Here is a 17037-nt window from a genome sequence, read left to right as displayed (position 1 = left end):
CCCTGCACCACCAATGCACTTTGGGTCGTAGGTATGGCGGGCATTATGGTGAACTTTTGGCACCTCATGATGCAGCAATAGTGTCGGAACTTGGCTGGATTATATACACTGCAACTCTACTGCGTATTCCTGCAATCCTGACGGGTCCTTGTCACGCCTCCCAAGTCCCCTAGAGGACTGTCAAATGCATCTGGCCGTCTTCCATTAGCGGAGAATGGAACATTACTTTGCAAATTGCAAATATCTAGCACTGAGGCCCTCCGGGCCTTCCCCGACGTCATCAAGCAATGAAGTCGCTGGCAACCCCTCACATTCCTCAAGCGGCGCATTCAGCCCCCACGGATATATTGCATGTTATGGACAAAACCTGCCGGCTCTTGGGGCAGAAGGCCAGCCACATGCAACACGGCTCTGCCGCCTGCTTCTCTCTTAGAGGTACATACCTGTTGCGAGCCGGTGGCCCCCATGTAGTAGCATGCATGTAAGACGCAGTCTTATTCAAGCGGGATAAGGGGAAGGAAAGAAAGCTGATAGGCAATCTATCAAGGACCTCGAAAGAGGCCGTTTTATTTCCCAAAGTTTCTCACAACCACGTTTCTTTCTCCAAAGGATTCTTTGGTGTGTACTTTGTACAGGACCCTTGCTTTCCACCAGTATGGCGAACAATACCAGCGCCATGGATGCGCTTCTGAGCAATCATTCTCGTGAGAATCGAGGACCCGAGGTTCTGGCAGCATGCATCATTAGCATGTTCTTCTGTGTGCTGGCTACTGTGGTCCGCCTCGTGGCCCAGGCCACCATCCACCGCCTCTTCACACCAGATAGTATCCTTATCATGTTTGCATCCATACTAGCCCTGGCAGTGTCCAGTTGCACCATTGCTGCTGTGAAGAATGGACTAGGTCGTCATGAGGTTAGCAATACCTGAGAACCAAATGGCCTAACATAGCAGAGTAGGGCTGACGAGTTCATGCAGTACTGGGTTATGAAGGAGGATCCCCATCCCCCCGAGAGAACGGCGTTCATTTTCGAGGTGAGCTTTGAAAACATACTCTCCCTCTACGTGGTCCTAGGTGGGATGTCTAGTCATGTAACTAAATGTTCTCTTCAAACATAGATGGGCTATGTGGTTACCGTGTTGCAAGCCACAGCCCTCATGTTCAACAAGCTTTCCATCCTCTTCTTCTACCAGCGCGCCTTCACCTCCATCATAAGATCCCTACGCTACACCATCTGGGCCCTCTTTGTCTTCTGCACGGGGCTAGGTGTCGGATCTACCGTCGCGTTTATTTGCGCCTGCGTACCACCACAAATGTTCTGGTTACGCGTATATCCGATATTCGGCTTTGAACCCCCGGAGCCCTTGCACGGACACTGCGAGCCCCAGCGCTTGCATTTGGGCGTTCCCCTACTTCTCGATCTGTTTTCCGAAGTAGTTATGCTCTTGGTCCCGGTATTTGTTCTTTGGAATCTCCAGATGCCGTGCCGCAAGAAGGCTGCGGTGATCTTCACGTTTTCGTTGGGTGCGTTCGTGACAGCCATCTCGGCGGTGCGTTTCTATTATTCATGGAAGCTAGAGAATGGGGGAGATTTGTCTTGGGATGACACGGACAGTTATATGTGGAATAGTGTGCAGCTCTGCTGGGGTGTGGTGACAGCGTGTATCCCTGCATCAGCGCCGTTGCTGCGCGTGGTCCAGAAATCAACCACGGTATCTAAATCCCGCCGTCCGTTCAAACCACATGGGTATATGATGTCGACGAACGGTCGGGTTGCCCAAGGCAAAGGGCGAAGACATGCGCAGCGCCTCGATAGTGTGACTGAGCTGACTAACAGTTCTTGGGATGAGGGGGAATCGGGCCCATGGACGAACTCTGCTGATCCATCGCTGGAGCTTGAGGAGGGCAGGAGGAATAAGAATCAGCCATGATTATCGTGCAATTTCGCTTGTCAGAGCTCTCCATTTTCATGAACTCCGTGTACTAAATGTAAATAAACTAGCCTTATCAATAGCCTGTCTCTGATCTTTCGATCTTTCTCAGTGCACTCCCATTGGTCTATCATAACACTACCAACTACTACTAACTACTAGACCGGAAGAGCAATGCCGATGGTACTGAAGTCCGAAGTAGGAAGGTGAGATGTTCCAACAGTTCACCAAAGCGAAGGAATGTGATCTATGATGACTTTTTTGGTAATTGTCCAGGGATTCTCTTTGTTCACTGCATATTCCACGCTAGTAAATAGCCCGAGTGACGGACCATTGGCCCGTTGGGCAGTTGTCATCCTGCGCATCCCCTGCGCATCCCCACCTATCAGCCAGGGTCTGTAGGGTTAGCGTCCTGCGAGTGTCGCTGGCACCATTTTCCAGACCAACACATTAATATCGACTGGTAGACTTGATCCTTCTGATAAAACCTGTATGGTACCAGTGCATACCAGACGGTATAATACACACGTCGCATCGAGGCAGGATCTGGACCGAGTAAACGGAGCCCAGAGCCCCTTTCCCGTTCAACCCTTCAGCTGAAACCTCAACTCCCATCTCTACTCATCCTGGCTCAGCCTTCTTCTTCCTGCGCGCTTTAAAGGTTCACAGTTTGCCTGCGCCTCCCAATCCTTCCCTCATCCTCCCGCAGCCATGGAAGCACAACCCTCATCTTCCTCCTCGAGGGGCTGGCGTTTCTGGCTGATTATTGCGGGCTGCGCCGTTACCTCACTGCTGACGGCCGTTGAGTCCACTGTCACCTCGACGGCCCTTCCTACCATTTCTCGGGACCTGAACGCCGGAGAGTCGTATATCTGGTTTGTCAATGCTTTCTTCCTCTCCAGCACGGCCTTCCAGCCTCTCTATGGCCAACTCGCCGATGTCTGGGGCCGACGATGGCCGCTGATTTCCGCCGTCGCCTTTTTTGCCCTTGGGAGTGGAATCAGCGGGGGCGCTTCATCCTCCGGCATGCTCATTGCCGGACGCACTGTGCAGGGAGTGGGCCTGGGAGGAGTCAACATGCTGGTGGATATTGTACGATTCCTGAAGCTTGACTTCCCCTTATTTGCTTTTCTTGCTCCTGTTCTGATTCGCTGCAGGTTGTCTGTGACCTCGTACCGCTGCGCGAGCGGGGGCAGATCATGGCGCTCATCTTTGTCGTCTTCGCGGTGGGCTCGTCTCTTGGCCCGTTTATCGGAGGCGCTTTCACCGAGAATGTCACTTGGCGCTGGTCTTTCTATATCAGTTTGCCAATCGCAGGGGCGGCCATAGGCCTCATGCTTCTCTTCCTTCAGGTGAAGTATCAGAAGAACACTACACTGGTCCAGAAGCTGAAGCGCATTGACTGGCTTGGCAACGGGCTGCTCATCGCTTCGGTCGTGGCCATCCTGATCGCACTCAGCTTTGGTGGTACCACCTACTCCTGGTCAAGCTGGCATGTAGTTGTACCATTAGTCCTCGGCCTGCTCGGCCTTCTGGTCGCTTTCCCGGCTATCCAAGCAACCCCTAAGCTATGCCCCGAACCCACTATGCCACTCCGCCTGTTCGCCAATAGGACCTCCCTGGCGGCCTTCACTCTCACCTTCCTCCACGGCATGCTCCTTTACTGGACAATCTACTTCCTGCCTGTCTACTTCCAAGGCGTAAAGAGCAGCTCTCCCATCCGCTCCGGCGTGCAACTCCTCCCCACCGTCATCGTCACAGTGCCTGCGGCCATTGTCGCAGGCGTAGTCCTCACGAAGACCGGACGCTACAAGCCCATCCAAATCGCCGGCTTCGCTTTTATGGCCCTTGGCATGGGCCTGTTTAGCCTCCTCGACAAAAACTCCAGCACCGGTGCTTGGACCGGCTTCCAACTCCTTGCAGGCATCGGATCCGGCTTCGTTATCACTTCCACTCTCCCTGCCGCTCAGGCTGAGCTAGCTGAGACAGATGTCGCCGCCTCCACTGCCACCTGGGCCTTTCTGCGCTCTTTGGGGTCCGTGTGGGGAGTCGCTATCCCCGCTGCGATCTTCAATAATCAGTTCGCCTCGCGTGTAGCGGCTGCCGGACTGGATAAGGATTCACGTATTGCGGCTATACTGAACTCTAGTGGGGCGTACGAGCAGGCATCCGGGGACTTTGTGTCTACGTTCCCTAAGGATGTGCAGCCGGCGATTATCGAGGCATATACCGGGGCGATGCAGCGCGTGTGGCAGATCTCGGTTGTGTTTGCCGGGTTGGGCTTCATTATTGCTTGGTTGGAGAAGGAGGTCGAGTTGCGCACGACGCTGGAGTCGGAATTTGGATTGAAGGAGAAAGACCAGATGGAAGAGAAGAATGATTTAGGCGTCGTGGAGGAGGGGCCGAATAAGTAGTTACGTCGTAGCTACATCCTATGATGGCCATAATGTATTAGAGCCACACTGATAGATGACATGCGAAATAATACTATATATATAATCCTCTATCCCGAAAGGCAAAATCCTTCTAAATACGGACGATGAAATGAAGCATGGCCCCCTTGTCCAGGATGGAACCACATCGCTTCAGAATCGGACACCTGGAGCACAAGTCAGATACCCCAAAGCGATACGAGACTGCAATGAATTATTTGCTTGCCCTGTGGCGCACCCTGCTTATCTTCCATATCCATCTATTGCTTCCTATTCTTCAATGACATGGAGGGTCTCTCCATACCCAACAAGACCAATGAAACTCGGCCATCCTCTGCTTTGCTCATTACTTGCGGTCTTTCCATGTGTCATTTTTCATTTAGATATCGTCTTGGGCTAGTACATACGACCATAGGGTGTGGAAAACAGGGCTTCCCGTCCGCTCAGCGATACTTAAGCCATCTATTGAACACGGCTGAGTGGGATATAAGCCCTTTCTCAGTCACTGCTTTATAGGTAAGTCGCATTCTGACCGGGAACGGCCTGCAGCTGGCACCTTTCCTTATTAGAACAGCAGCAGTCTCGATCGTCAGCGGGATGATTCCCGGTCCGCGGCCTGGAACTCTCATAGTCCCCGAAACCCTGTGAGTACAAACCAGTCAGCCGAGGATGGTAAGTATTTCTGCCTTCTCTGCGCCGACAGCCTCTTTGACGACTCGCGAGTCTTGAATCATCTGACGATTCATCAATAGAGTGAGCAGCCATACTGTCAGCTTTGTCGCCGGGCGTTCTATGCCTGGCGTTATCTGCTTCGCCATCTACGCGAGGACCATCAAATGCACTCCCTGGCGGATTTTTCTGCTGGCATTGACTAGTAGATATGCTTCAGACACGGAGGCGACTCTCTGGTCAACCCTACCCTGAAGACTATAGGATATTGATTCAACCAGAAAAATGAAAAAGTAAGGCGTTGCGTAAGTGCCTCTGGAATGACGATATAACGTAACAAAATTCTCCTGAATACACCGGTACAATGGTTTATTCTATGCCCTAGACTCTTTATTCACTGCTTGCCCAGCTGCTTCAACAACCACATCTCACCGTCAAAAATCCCCCCTCGAAACCTTCCACGCCATTCCCCATGTTTCGAAAGAAATACACATTTGATATTTCCATTCCATTGACCTCCAGGAAAAGCCATATGATTGCACTGTTCTCGCTGATCGCATCGATGCGGTGGCCGCCAACCCGAGGAAGACTGCCCACCTTGTCCAATGGACCCGCGATCAATTCTGCGTACTGTGAGGGGTCGGAGAGTCGAGTCATGGTTCCATCGGTTAAGATAGAGATTGATGGAAGATAATAGGTGGCCAGTTTCGCGGCACGTTGAGTGGAGGTTTGGTACACAGGAGAGGTGAGGTCGGCGCAATAGGAGAGGATATGACGTTCGGCCGCGGCCGTGATAACGGCTGTGTCTTGCTTGCGGGCCATGATCTCGAAAGGAACTCTCGGATGGTAAGATTGATTATGACTTTGAGAGGGGTTGAGTGGATATGAAAACCGTCATCGTCCAAGTTCATCTTCTTATAGGTGAGGCGGCGGGGCGTCTTCCGCCGTCCCTCCGCTGGTTCGGTCGAATACGGCCGATTTCAGACGGATTATCTTTTATAGGATTTTGACGTAGATGACCAATCACAGAGGGAGCCAGGCAGACATCTCTTACTCTTTCCCGACAGTTCTTTCACGGTGGGTAGTCAATGCATACGAATGGAATCAGCGCGGCGTAGCGTCATGGTGAGAGACCATCGTTCGTTTACATAGGGGAGTAAGAGTGTGAGTTCACTACATAGAGATAAGACCGTGTTTTTATTACTTATTCTACCTGGTACCAATATCTACCAAAAGGCCCAGTTCATGATTCCTCCTAGCACGGGTTGCGCGTGCGGGCATTCAGATCGTCCAATTGCCCACAAGATCAGTATTCACCAAGCTATCAAAGAAGATTGTGTCGCTTTCATCGTATGGCCAATCACTCAATCCCACAATATCTTGCGTACTGGACTCTTCAGGAAGCTGAAGGTGATCACTAAAAAACTGCAGAATTGTACCATTTGGGGGCACAGCCATGGGGGATGGGGCACATTGGTGTTCAACCGGTCCTTGCGGTGAGTGTCTGGCCGGACCGGAAGCTTGATTAGGCGTGTGATCGACTGTCCTTGAAGAAAAGAACCCAGAAAGCTGTGCAGAGCGAGTGGTATGATCATCTCGCACCGTACTTGCCCCGAGTATCCGCTCGCCTTCCAGCGGCTGCAAGGCACCGGAGCGTGTGACCTTGATGGTGCCAAAGAAGGGAATCTGAAGGCGCAAGCTGCATGACAAACTCTCGTCGTGAAGAAAGCGTTGCAGGGTATGAATCACCGAGATACTCTGATCTCCTATCTGCATGCCACAGCCCTGTTGCTGCTGTGTCTCAAATCTCCGAACAACGGTCTCCACAAGCTGAGAGTCTTCCTGGCGTTCCTGCACATGGTTAGAGGCAATACTATTGCGTGGCCCGAGAAGCCCGAGTAAGAGACTTGTCGCCGCGGTAAACGCCTCGAATTCCAACAGATTGGAGAAGTAGAAAGCGTCCCGACTCTCGCGTATAGCAAGCCATCTCTTGATCAGGTTCCTACAGGCGTTGAGACAAGAAACACGACAATATTCATATCGTCGATCGGTTGTTGCACGTAGCATGAATGGTAAGTGGAGAAGATGCTCCAGCTCAAAGTGCCAGATGTGGCACATCAATCGCTCAAACTCTTGTGATGCCTTTGCCGTCCGTTGGCTTGAGATTTGGGTAGGGACTTCCCACCACGTTGCCGGCATCCGGTTTGCCATTACCTCGAGCATTTCGCACACTCGTTGAGTGGTGGAAAAGGAGTGGGTGGCATCCTCTTGGTTGCGAGCAAGAATAAGACCAGCTATGTGGTATAGATGCTTGTGATAAACATCCTCTGGTGACAGCCACAGCGCGCTGTCATCAAGAGGGAGAACGGCTGATCCTGTAGCTGAAGGTACGCCGAGAAGAGTAGACAGATAACGCTCCTAGTAAATATAAGCATCGAGGAAGCATGGAAGGTTGCTGGAGGCTTACCCCTCTTGCTACCTGATACCACAGATGGCCTCTCCTGGTGTTCATTGAGTCATGCTCTTCTGAGGACGCTCGGACGGTAACTCTGTGTAAGCCTAAAAGGTGGGATAACGTGACCGCCTTTCGATAGGAGACCCAAGACCTCCGAAGATTTCCAGCATTGACCTCATATATTCCCAGGAGAGCCAGACATTCGATTCCATCAACACTTGTAATGAGTTCGTCGTCCGAAGTGACATTCTGAACTAGAAACTCCGTAATATTCCGCCTCATTTTCCGCATTGCCACCGGAGCTCGAGGGTATCGCACATCGGCATCTGGTGGGAGCTGCTGAATGCAGATTGCAATACAGAGAAGTAGTCTGGTTATTGTGATCGGATGCCCCTGGGCAACCACATTGACGTCAAACATGCTGTGAGTCGACTTAGCTAGATGGGTCATAATATGTTGCTGGATCAGCCACCATCCGTGGCTCGACTGGAACAAAGAATCCACATCGGCCTGACAGGGTAGCATCCTAGCCAGCTTATGTCGAAGAACTCCTAATTTCTCACTGAGGGGACTGGCTTCATCCTGTCTCTGGCCCCCAGCCAGCGGAGATGCCAAGATGGACTGCGGCGGGATTGCTGTTGCAGAAAGAGCTGCAGGAGTCAAGCCACCACTGGTTTGGCCGTGAGTAATCGTCTCCATCAGCCTCTCTAGCAATGATTCCACCCTGGCCATACGACGAGCTAATGGGGAGTCTTGAACATTGTCTAACGAATCATCGTCCTCAAACGCTTGACTGATACAGGGGGTATTCCGCTCACGACAACCAGCACAAATGGGGGATTCCGGTTGTGGAATACACTTGATCTTTCGCCGCTTGCCTACTCGGTGTCAGATCCGATCTTATTTGTGGGGCAGGATGGAGAACAGGGGTTTTCTTACACGCCCAACAGCTCTTTGTCCCTTTACGCACTCTTTTGCGTCGATGCTCTGTGGATGTTGAATTCCCCAACATGTTCAGAATGGCTGCTATGAGATGGTAACTCTTGTGTCAGAACATGCAATCTTGGAGACGATTTGAAAGAGGTAGGGCGGCTGCGCTTACGCGGTTCAATTCGGCCGAATCCGGCCGAATTGGCCGAAGTGTCGGATGACGGGGCTTCTTAGCGGCCCACCACTTCTCCGGCCATCGGTGTCTCAGCCAACATGGGCCTTATCCAATACATACTTCTACAGCGGTAAAATAGAAGGATATGAATATGCGGACAAGACGCCCATTCGTGGTTATCGCCACGACCTCGTAATCAGTCAATTGATCTCAATTGGATTTGTTCAATGCGTCGGGTATTTATCGATGAGCATTGCTATTTTAAGATTCGGTTTGATTGGACCGGGTGGATTATTGGCAGTCGCATCGTTTATTATCACGACGATCTGCTGAGGAGCTGGGTGGCGGTGTTTGGAGCTGAAGTTCCTTCCAAGGAAATATGTCAGGAATGTGGTGCCTGTCAGCATGAGCCGAATCCCTCTCCAGCAACGGCACAATTCCAACATAACCCAGACAATGGGATGCTCGTGTGGATTTTTATTCTCCATTTTTGTCATGTCCTTGAATTGTGCAGTGTTCTTGCACTTGTAGTGCTTGGGAGTTTACAGGTTGCGCACGCAAATACTCATATATGTCGGGCTTTAACGAACTAGATTCCAAATGAGTTAATGCGGTTATCAAAATGAAAATTAAACTCATCATGGAATTTCCGTTCCTGATACCTTGAGCACGTTGACGCACCCATACCAGCCATGGTCACCTTGCTGTAGGCGGGGCTTTGTAATGATCTTGATATTGAAGGCGCCAGCCACGACCAACGGTTCAATGTGACACTACTGGGCGATATCCCTTCGGCCTCGCTGCGGCTTGTTTGTTAACACTTCCTCTGCCTGGATATGTACATGCATGGACAAGGCTAATTATACGAACAGGTCATTGAATGTTATAGGTTGGAGCTCCGACTACAGCTATAGGCGATGGAATAGTCTATCATCTAGTATTCCATTGGCGAGCTTGACATACAGAATGGCTTGATGGGAATCTCAAGCCTCTCTCCTGTCCAACAGGCCACTTCCACAACTTTCGAGCTACGGGGATACTGATATCTTTCGAATAACCCATCTGGGCCTGTATAGGTTACATAATGATATCTTATAAGTTGGGAGCTTTAAAGCAAGCAAGAGGGTTAACACGGATGAAATAAAGATATACTGGAGTGTGTCCTATTCTGTCTTTAAAAAAGAATGGGACCTACAGTCGACTGCACGATGCGTTTCTAGATTCCTGTCAAAGAATATTAATAGCTATTCTGCGGATGGTCATTTTCAGTCTCCTGCTAAGTCGATCGATGAAACCCGCTGGCTTAATCTGCTGCAGTCTCCGGAGGTCTGTGTCTGCTTTCCTTGGCTGAAGCTTGCGTGCCGGTGCCGTAATTTAAGAAATGAGTCGAGGGTGTGAGTGTTCATACAGAATCGCACCTGTCTATAGTACACTGGCGCTAGTCGCACGAGCGCCAAGATTGCGCACCAGCTCACACCCTTTAGGTGCACCCACCCGACTATTGACCACATGTAAGCCACACGCCGGGAGGTTAGTAGTTGCGTGGGTGACTACGGCGGCTAATAGCGGCCATCGGGCAAAAACGATTTTCACGACTAATTAACCGCCGTAGGTGACCACCAGCGAATCCCTTTTGTTGTATGTTTTGTTTCTACTTTTTGTTGATTCTATTACTCTCCGCAATATCAATGCGTTAAACGTACGGCGCACTTGGCGAGTTGGTATGCTGTGGAGGGCCCGGTCATGATGAGGGGCTGCTCGGAATGAGGCTGAAGAGGACCACCACAAAAGGTGAGCAGGCGCCCAGCCGAGAGGAGTTGAACAAAATTGATAGAACCTTTAGTAGGAATTGAGGATTATTAAGTTGATTCTCACAAGAAAAGGCGCCAGGGCTAGATTTGATGTTCATATGTATCACCAGATAGTCTTTTACCGGTTGGTGATATGGACCGTACATAATGCGGATGTGATGCATTCCTGTTGTGTCACCCAGATATCCCTTGAGCGAGCTCCAAAGACATTCTTATTACTCATAGCAGCTAGTAATAGAACTCTTTCGGTGACTTGGGCCAATGTTACTCATGAATCGCTAGCTCCGGGAGTGGTGTTTCGGTTTCATTCAAGGTCCCATAAGTTAGCTGCATCAAACCGTTGTGTAGCCTTTCTAATATTCCTCCAATAATGTATAAGATCTCAATGCCCCATGGAAAGATACCCGTCATAAATCATAAAGGCGCCCTGGGAGGCTATCATGATCGTAAAAGGGACCATATCCCATATACCAAGGGCATTTACGGTGAGAAGGGAATCAGTCCTAGCCTGACATGCTGTAGTGCAAAAATGACATCACAGCACATGTCGAATTTCCCGATCACGTCACCTACAGACGCATATCATGCTTATTTCGCAACAGAACGCATGTGAGATTGCATTCAAGGGGTAAGGTGAGTCGAATCCTCGCATAAATTGCTCGCTCCGCACAGATATAATGCCGTTAGGTTTTTGACATCCATTACAACTTATACCCTCACCCCTTCAGCATATATTATGATCGATTATCATGTCTTTTGCCGGCAAACTTGTCGTCGTAACGGGCGCAGCCTCTGGGAACGGCCTAGCCGCCGCTCGATTACTCGCCCAACGTGGTGCAGCCCTATCACTAGCAGACATCAACGCCGAAGGACTTGGAAAAGCAAGGGCACTTATAGAATCAGAGAACAGCCCTAAGTCACACATTCTCACAATAGCGTTGGATGTCCGCGATTCCGCACAGATCGACTCGTGGATCAAAAGGAGCAAAGACAAGCTGGGCCCTTTATACGGAGCAGCTGACGTTGCAGGAGTCACTGAAAAGCAATTATCGGGCGATCCTCTCGATGCTGCAGAGTGGGACCATAGGATTGGGACTAATTTGACGGGGGTACTGCATTGTGGCCGGGCGCAGGCCAGGAACGCATCTTCTGAGGGCGCATCTAATGTGAATGTCTCGAGTATCGTAGGGTTAATAGCTGTTGCAGGGGTAGGGCTGGCATACACAGTCAGTAAACATGGAGTTGTGGGATTGACGCGGAGAATTGCTCAGCATTTGGCGCCGAAGAATATCAGGGTGAATTGCGTGGCACCGTAAGTTGTCCTCTTTTGCCAATTGTGGTGTCTCACTGACTTCCCCAGTGCGGTGGTCGCTACACCACTTACTGAGAAGGCATTCAAAGACCATCAAATCCCCATGAACTTGATGCAGAGGCTTGCGAAACCAGAAGAACTAGCGAGCGTTATCGCCCTTCTTCTCAGCCAGGAAGCCTCCTTTTTGACGGGGTCTACATACCCTGTGGATGGGGGCTAGTACTGAACTGCAGTAATAGGTGCGGTAATCATTGACTGTATCATATTTGTGGCTTTAATGAGCATGTGAGATTGATTGAGTCTGCTGCACAAGTTCATCTGTTTATCTAAAGCCTGCCTAGACCGAACTCGCCAGTCTTGGAAAGCAATTGCAGAAGCCTTATGTGTCTCGAACCGATATAAATTTTGTACGATATGAACCGGGACATTTCCAAACTGCAACTTCCTCAAGTACTAATATCGAATGGTTTTGTTTTCACGATGGGTTTGTACACACTTCTTCAGAAGAACCCTCGCTTTCCAGCCAAATTTGCCCGATTGATTTTCAAAGCAGCAAGCACATGCGCATCATGCACATACGATATGCCATGCATGACTTTCCCCGTCCAGATCCTGTCCGGCTTCTGGCCCATGGTCCAGGTCTCTAACAGAAATTGCTTTCCCCTAGCAATAGCCAGGTCGGCTTTACTGTAGTCACTGGCAATTATAGCATGCGACGCTAGTTGGGCAAGAGCAATAATTGCGTATGCTGTCTCCTCAGCCCCGTGCATGTTACCCCAGGAGCCATCGTCGTTCTGTGCACATATCACACAGTTCAGTACCTCTTGCAGACATTGAGGAATACGGTCTAGAATGAGATCTTCTGTGAGACCCGGTAGACATCCCTGATCCCAAAGGACCCTGACCGGGACCAATGATTGGGCCATATGCATGATCCCATAGTACTCGGAGAAGTACTGAAGAACAATTGATCAATGCTATGCCATACAAAAGCGATACTACATATCAGCCCACTTACCCAATGATCATTAAGCATCTTCTCCTTGCTTCATTTGGAGCACATAAACTTGGCAATCTTCTCTATCTGTGGGGTGTAGGCACTGGGATCGGGTGATGAAAGCAGACAGTTTAGAACGTTTCCGTTGACGTTCACGCTCGTCACACGTTGGGGCATTCTGTCATCAGAAGTCTCGAAGCAGTCATCCCCCTCGAAGTTCTTGATTAGGTTTGCTCGGCTAATTTCATAGCGGTTGTTATTGAGGACCATCAAAGCACGTGCTGTATCGTCCGCGTCGGGGAGGAAGGTATTCGCTGAAGGATTACGAGTTAATCACCGCAATGGATATACTGTCTGGGTTATACCCACTAGCACCAACCACACCATTGGGCATAGACCTACGAATCAAGTCAATCAGATCGCCCACGTATTCTGTACCTATATTGTCGACCGTGAAGCCGCTTTCTAGCAACGTTGATAAAACCTATAGCAACATGTGTTAACAGCACTTCCGGTGGTTCGTTTGACTCGCCTCGGTAAATGCAACTTACCCAGCAGGGCTCGCATACCTCCAGGGGATATACTCCCCCGACCCCACCATTTCCCTTCCCTTGGCCGTGCAACACAATGTGCCGAAGATACGCCTCACACTCATCACTCCACGTAGGAGAGTATATCAAATACGCAGCTGCAGAGGCCGGAGAGGCTGTGATACCCGCAGAGGTAACGAGACTTCCCAGCTTGCTCCAATCAAGCTGCCTCGCGAAACCTTCCAACGAAAACAATGGGATACCGCAGGGGCCCTGATATAGCCAGCTGATGTCAATGCTAGTGGCTGCGGCATACTTGCTCAGCAAGTCATTCTTGGCAGGAAATTCGAAATCCACACCCTCTTCACTCAGAAGGTGGAGTAGAACCGGAACAATCAGTTCAACCGTGAAATGGATGGCTTCGTCTGGTTGCCAATTCTGCAATTTGGCATCGAGAAACGACTTTGCGCGGAACAGTCTGAACAGAATATCATCAGGTAGTGGTTCTTTGACATGAGATGAGCAACGCCGGACATGTCTACATAATGCGAGTAAGGCAGCCAACGAATGGACGACAGAACCTTGAATCCAGATATTCTCGGGGTATTCACTGTGCTTTTTGGTAACACCTTCGAGGGGATCCCAGCCACCATCATCTGTTTGTTCGCGGAGGAGGTACTCGAAGCTGGTTGGGAAGACCCATTCGTACCCCTCATCCTTCTTCTTCTCGACCATAGCAAGCCATGCAGTGTCATAGATAGATGGAGCCATAGAGGACAGTCCATATTTTGACTTTGAATCAGAGGCGACCTTGGCAACGAGGTCTTTGGCACATTGAACTAGTATAGAGGAGCTCATACTGGGCTTCAATCAGAAGTTTTGCTTGATATGCTACCAATAAGGGACAAACCTGAATTGGGAGAGATAAGATAAGAACAGGTATTCTTGTCAATGAACTTTCACGGAATGTTGTATTTTAAAACTATATGATATGGTTTCCCTCAGATCTTGAATCTTGCGCCGATCTGTGGCTCTTCTACGGCAGTCACGCTTGAAGTAACCCCTAGCTATGTGTTGTGGACTCCTGACCTCTCTAATGTTATCTGCAAGGTATGAAGCCTCACGGTCACACGACTCCAAAATGAACTGCGGCTATCATGAATGATGACGTTTATAAGTACTCTGGCCTACGATACGAGCGTTCTGCATAGCTAGATTGGCTGGGCGCCGGGCTCACGGAAACAAGGGGTAGATGCATCTACGCTGTGTAACCGCGCTGTGGAATGTGTGGACAGTCATGATTTTATCTCTCATCTGAGATTGTTAAGTGGTATCTTAGAGCGCATATCTGAAAGCTTAAGTTCAAGGAACATGTGTTAAATTAATACACATAGCAAAATAAGTGCTTTCAAAAGCGCGAAATATCATCAATCCCGCCGAAGCCGCGACTTTCGCAGTATGTAGGGGGGTGCGCGGTCCCTTGATACCACGAATACATAACATCGGCAGATAAGCATAATACTCGGAATTATAAGTACTACACTTATCTCGTATAATAATCAATATATTGTCAGTCAAATAGGATAAGCAGTCCACCATGGAGCGACGCCAAGAGCTTTGTCAATCACTCAAAGGACAACGTGCTGTTCTACCAAATCTTTACTCCTTATTCCCGGACTGGACTCCTCAGTTGCACCCCGAATATGCGAGAGCTCGAGAAGAATCTACTGATCCGTGGATTAAACGGTACGTCGGTGCTTCATTGATTCTGAGAACAAGCAAATTCCAAGCTTACTCCAAAAAAAGCGTTGTTGAGAACCCAGATATTCGTCGGAAGCTCCAGGAAGCAGATTGCACAACATTTGCGGCGATTATGTGCGCAAAGTCTTCCTTCGGGAGACTCTGCACGGTCGCGAAGTGGTTTACTTGGGTAAGTGTGCCTTCCAAACTTTTCGACACTGGACTTACTATAATTCAAGTACTTCATATGGGATGATTGTATGGGTTCCCGTCTGCTATGCCCCCAGCACTATACTGAGCTGAAACACCTATGAAGTATTTGACTGTGGTTCTCTTACCCACGACCCAGAGACTATCACGAGGTACAAGCATACTAGTATGGAGTATTTCAAGCATGTCCTCTGCCATGAGGCAGAGTATCCAGACCTATCTGAATACTCTGAAGAACTCCAAAATGCGCTAAACTGCTGGGACGAGATATCAGAACATGTCCGCCAGGTGTGCTCCAAAAGAACGTCTTGATCCCCTCCATAATCCGTTTCGTCTTATACTGACTGTCACTAAATCAGTGACGCGCAAAGTTCTGTTAGTAGCAATGATAGACTATGTGTCAAGTGTTGATTACGTGGATTCGATCTATTCGGATAATAAAATCCCCTCGTTACAGCAGTACTGGTGTCGACGGGATCGCACGGCTGGTGTTCATCCTGTCATTGCTACTATTCCGTATGTCTACATAAATCTCGCGTCGAGTAGGAGCTGACATTTGCGTGGTTTTATCTATGGCTTTGATATCTCGGAGCGAGATCTAGACGACACGAACATGAGATTACTCCGAAAACATACCTCGTACCTTGTCCACATGTGAGTTTAGTCACGTATCATACAAGACTTCTGCTAAGTTTCGACAGACAAAATGACATGTTTTCAATGAGAAAGGAAGCGGTATATGGGTACCTGTCATATGTGATGTCACAAACAGCTAAATTTTGTAACAGAAAGTTGGACAGGTCGAGAGCCTCGTTCCGATAATCATGCTGAACGAAAGTCTGAGAGCCAGCCAGGCAATGAAAGTGGCCTTTATGCTAGCTCAGGAATCAGCAAGGGGCTTCTATGAAGTGGTTCATAATATGCGGCAGACTGCCAAAGGAAGACACCGCGCTGTCGCGGATATTTTTATTGAAGGATGCAGAAACATCGTCATGGGGCTCACTCATTGGAGGTAATGCATATATTCTTGCTGATAAGTGTTGCATCCAACTAATCACTGCTAGCTACACCGGGGAGCGATATTTCACAGCGGGCGAGGCGGATGATGATAATACCATACATTTTGAACTATAGGAGAGAAACACCTTTCCCATTGGTAGTTCAATTTCATTAGTACTCAGAATTTTGCATCTTCTTCACCTGCTATTTCGCGAACAAAAGTCAGGCGTCAGACCCTTATCGATCATCATCTTAATTAGGATGCACGTCACCCTTTAAAGCACATCTTTAGAGAGAAATCGACATAGAGTTTATCTGCAGTATGACAACATTCTTTTCAGAGTCACCGAAGCATGCAAAATCTAACTCTGAGGTACTGTTTATGTTCTGGAATCTCCTTTTCATAGTGATTGATTAGATCATCCGAATATAATTTCCACGCACGCTCCCCAGATTCCAACACGCAAGGGATGACAAGTTCCGCGGAGGTGGGGGGTGTTGTGGCGCAGTCTGATCAACATCAACCCGACGAATGACCGTTGTGGGACACATATGCATTATGCAGCACTGTCACGCATCACTCATCACACAGGCATGCAATGCCATCACACAAGGGAAGTTCAGCCGGAGAACAGTTCCACAATCCCAACAAAACTTGCGGCTGCATGAAGGGTCAATCGGACATAACCTTGAATTGACAGCAGACTGCGAGCGATGGCATTATACTCAATGTGCTCCCTACATTGAGATGTGTAACAGGCGCGACTATTAGATTCTAAGAGGCTGACAGTCCAGTGGTCTAGTGTTGCAGATCTATCTGTCAGATGTAGCATCCCGCAAGCTGATT

The 17037-nt window shown here is 49.3% G+C and overlaps 7 protein-coding genes across 7 annotated transcripts; 4 read left to right on the top strand and 3 right to left on the bottom strand.

The window, feature by feature from the left end:
* Positions 1 to 518: 518 nt before the first annotated feature.
* On the top strand, positions 519 to 1930 carry BO83DRAFT_353530 (uncharacterized protein; the record flags this gene model as incomplete). Its single annotated transcript, XM_025529050.1, has 3 exons — positions 519 to 913; positions 977 to 1033; positions 1118 to 1930. The coding sequence occupies exons 1-3, from the start codon at positions 656 to 658 to the stop codon at positions 1928 to 1930; spliced, it is 1128 nt and encodes a 375-aa protein (XP_025392250.1). The 5' UTR covers positions 519 to 655.
* Positions 1931 to 2552: 622 nt separating this feature from the next.
* Positions 2553 to 4397, top strand: BO83DRAFT_434223 (MDR family MFS transporter). Its single transcript, XM_025535770.1, has 2 exons — positions 2553 to 3022; positions 3088 to 4397. The coding sequence occupies exons 1-2, from the start codon at positions 2642 to 2644 to the stop codon at positions 4342 to 4344; spliced, it is 1638 nt and encodes a 545-aa protein (XP_025392249.1). The 5' UTR covers positions 2553 to 2641; the 3' UTR covers positions 4345 to 4397.
* Positions 4398 to 5021: 624 nt separating this feature from the next.
* Positions 5022 to 5875, bottom strand: BO83DRAFT_434222 (uncharacterized protein; the record flags this gene model as incomplete). The annotated part of the gene is made up of 2 exons (XM_025535769.1): positions 5464 to 5875; positions 5022 to 5096 (listed from the first exon to the last, which is right to left on the bottom strand). The coding sequence occupies exons 1-2, from the start codon at positions 5851 to 5853 to the stop codon at positions 5022 to 5024; spliced, it is 465 nt and encodes a 154-aa protein (XP_025392248.1). The 5' UTR covers positions 5854 to 5875.
* A 393-nt stretch (positions 5876 to 6268) lies between these two features.
* BO83DRAFT_434221 (uncharacterized protein) lies at positions 6269 to 8506 on the bottom strand. The gene is made up of 3 exons (XM_025535768.1): positions 8426 to 8506; positions 7499 to 8364; positions 6269 to 7449 (listed from the first exon to the last, which is right to left on the bottom strand). The coding sequence occupies exons 1-3, from the start codon at positions 8496 to 8498 to the stop codon at positions 6313 to 6315; spliced, it is 2076 nt and encodes a 691-aa protein (XP_025392247.1). The 5' UTR covers positions 8499 to 8506; the 3' UTR covers positions 6269 to 6312.
* A 2599-nt stretch (positions 8507 to 11105) lies between these two features.
* On the top strand, positions 11106 to 11934 carry BO83DRAFT_454480 (SDR family NAD(P)-dependent oxidoreductase; the record flags this gene model as incomplete). The annotated part of the gene is made up of 2 exons (XM_025536974.1): positions 11106 to 11714; positions 11763 to 11934. Exons 1-2 carry the CDS (start codon positions 11152 to 11154, stop codon positions 11932 to 11934), a joined length of 735 nt encoding a protein of 244 aa, XP_025392246.1. The 5' UTR covers positions 11106 to 11151.
* Positions 11935 to 12214: 280 nt separating this feature from the next.
* Positions 12215 to 14099, bottom strand: BO83DRAFT_385182 (uncharacterized protein; the record flags this gene model as incomplete). The annotated part of the gene is made up of 5 exons (XM_025532608.1): positions 12215 to 12670; positions 12733 to 12760; positions 12782 to 13025; positions 13081 to 13195; positions 13263 to 14099. 5 exons carry the CDS (start codon positions 14097 to 14099, stop codon positions 12215 to 12217), a joined length of 1680 nt encoding a protein of 559 aa, XP_025392245.1.
* A 739-nt stretch (positions 14100 to 14838) lies between these two features.
* BO83DRAFT_423397 (uncharacterized protein) lies at positions 14839 to 16325 on the top strand (the record flags this gene model as incomplete). Its single annotated transcript, XM_025535094.1, has 4 exons — positions 14839 to 14987; positions 15048 to 15171; positions 15980 to 16203; positions 16256 to 16325. 4 exons carry the CDS (start codon positions 14839 to 14841, stop codon positions 16323 to 16325), a joined length of 567 nt encoding a protein of 188 aa, XP_025392244.1.
* Between the last annotated feature and the right edge of the window lie 712 nt (positions 16326 to 17037).

The sequence above is a fragment of the Aspergillus eucalypticola genome, assembly GCF_003184535.1.
Source record: "Aspergillus eucalypticola CBS 122712 chromosome Unknown BO83scaffold_3, whole genome shotgun sequence".
NCBI classification, from domain to species: Eukaryota; Fungi; Ascomycota; class Eurotiomycetes; order Eurotiales; family Aspergillaceae; genus Aspergillus; species Aspergillus eucalypticola.
Note: the sequence above shows the minus strand (reverse complement) of the source record. Positions and strands in the feature narration are given on the sequence as shown.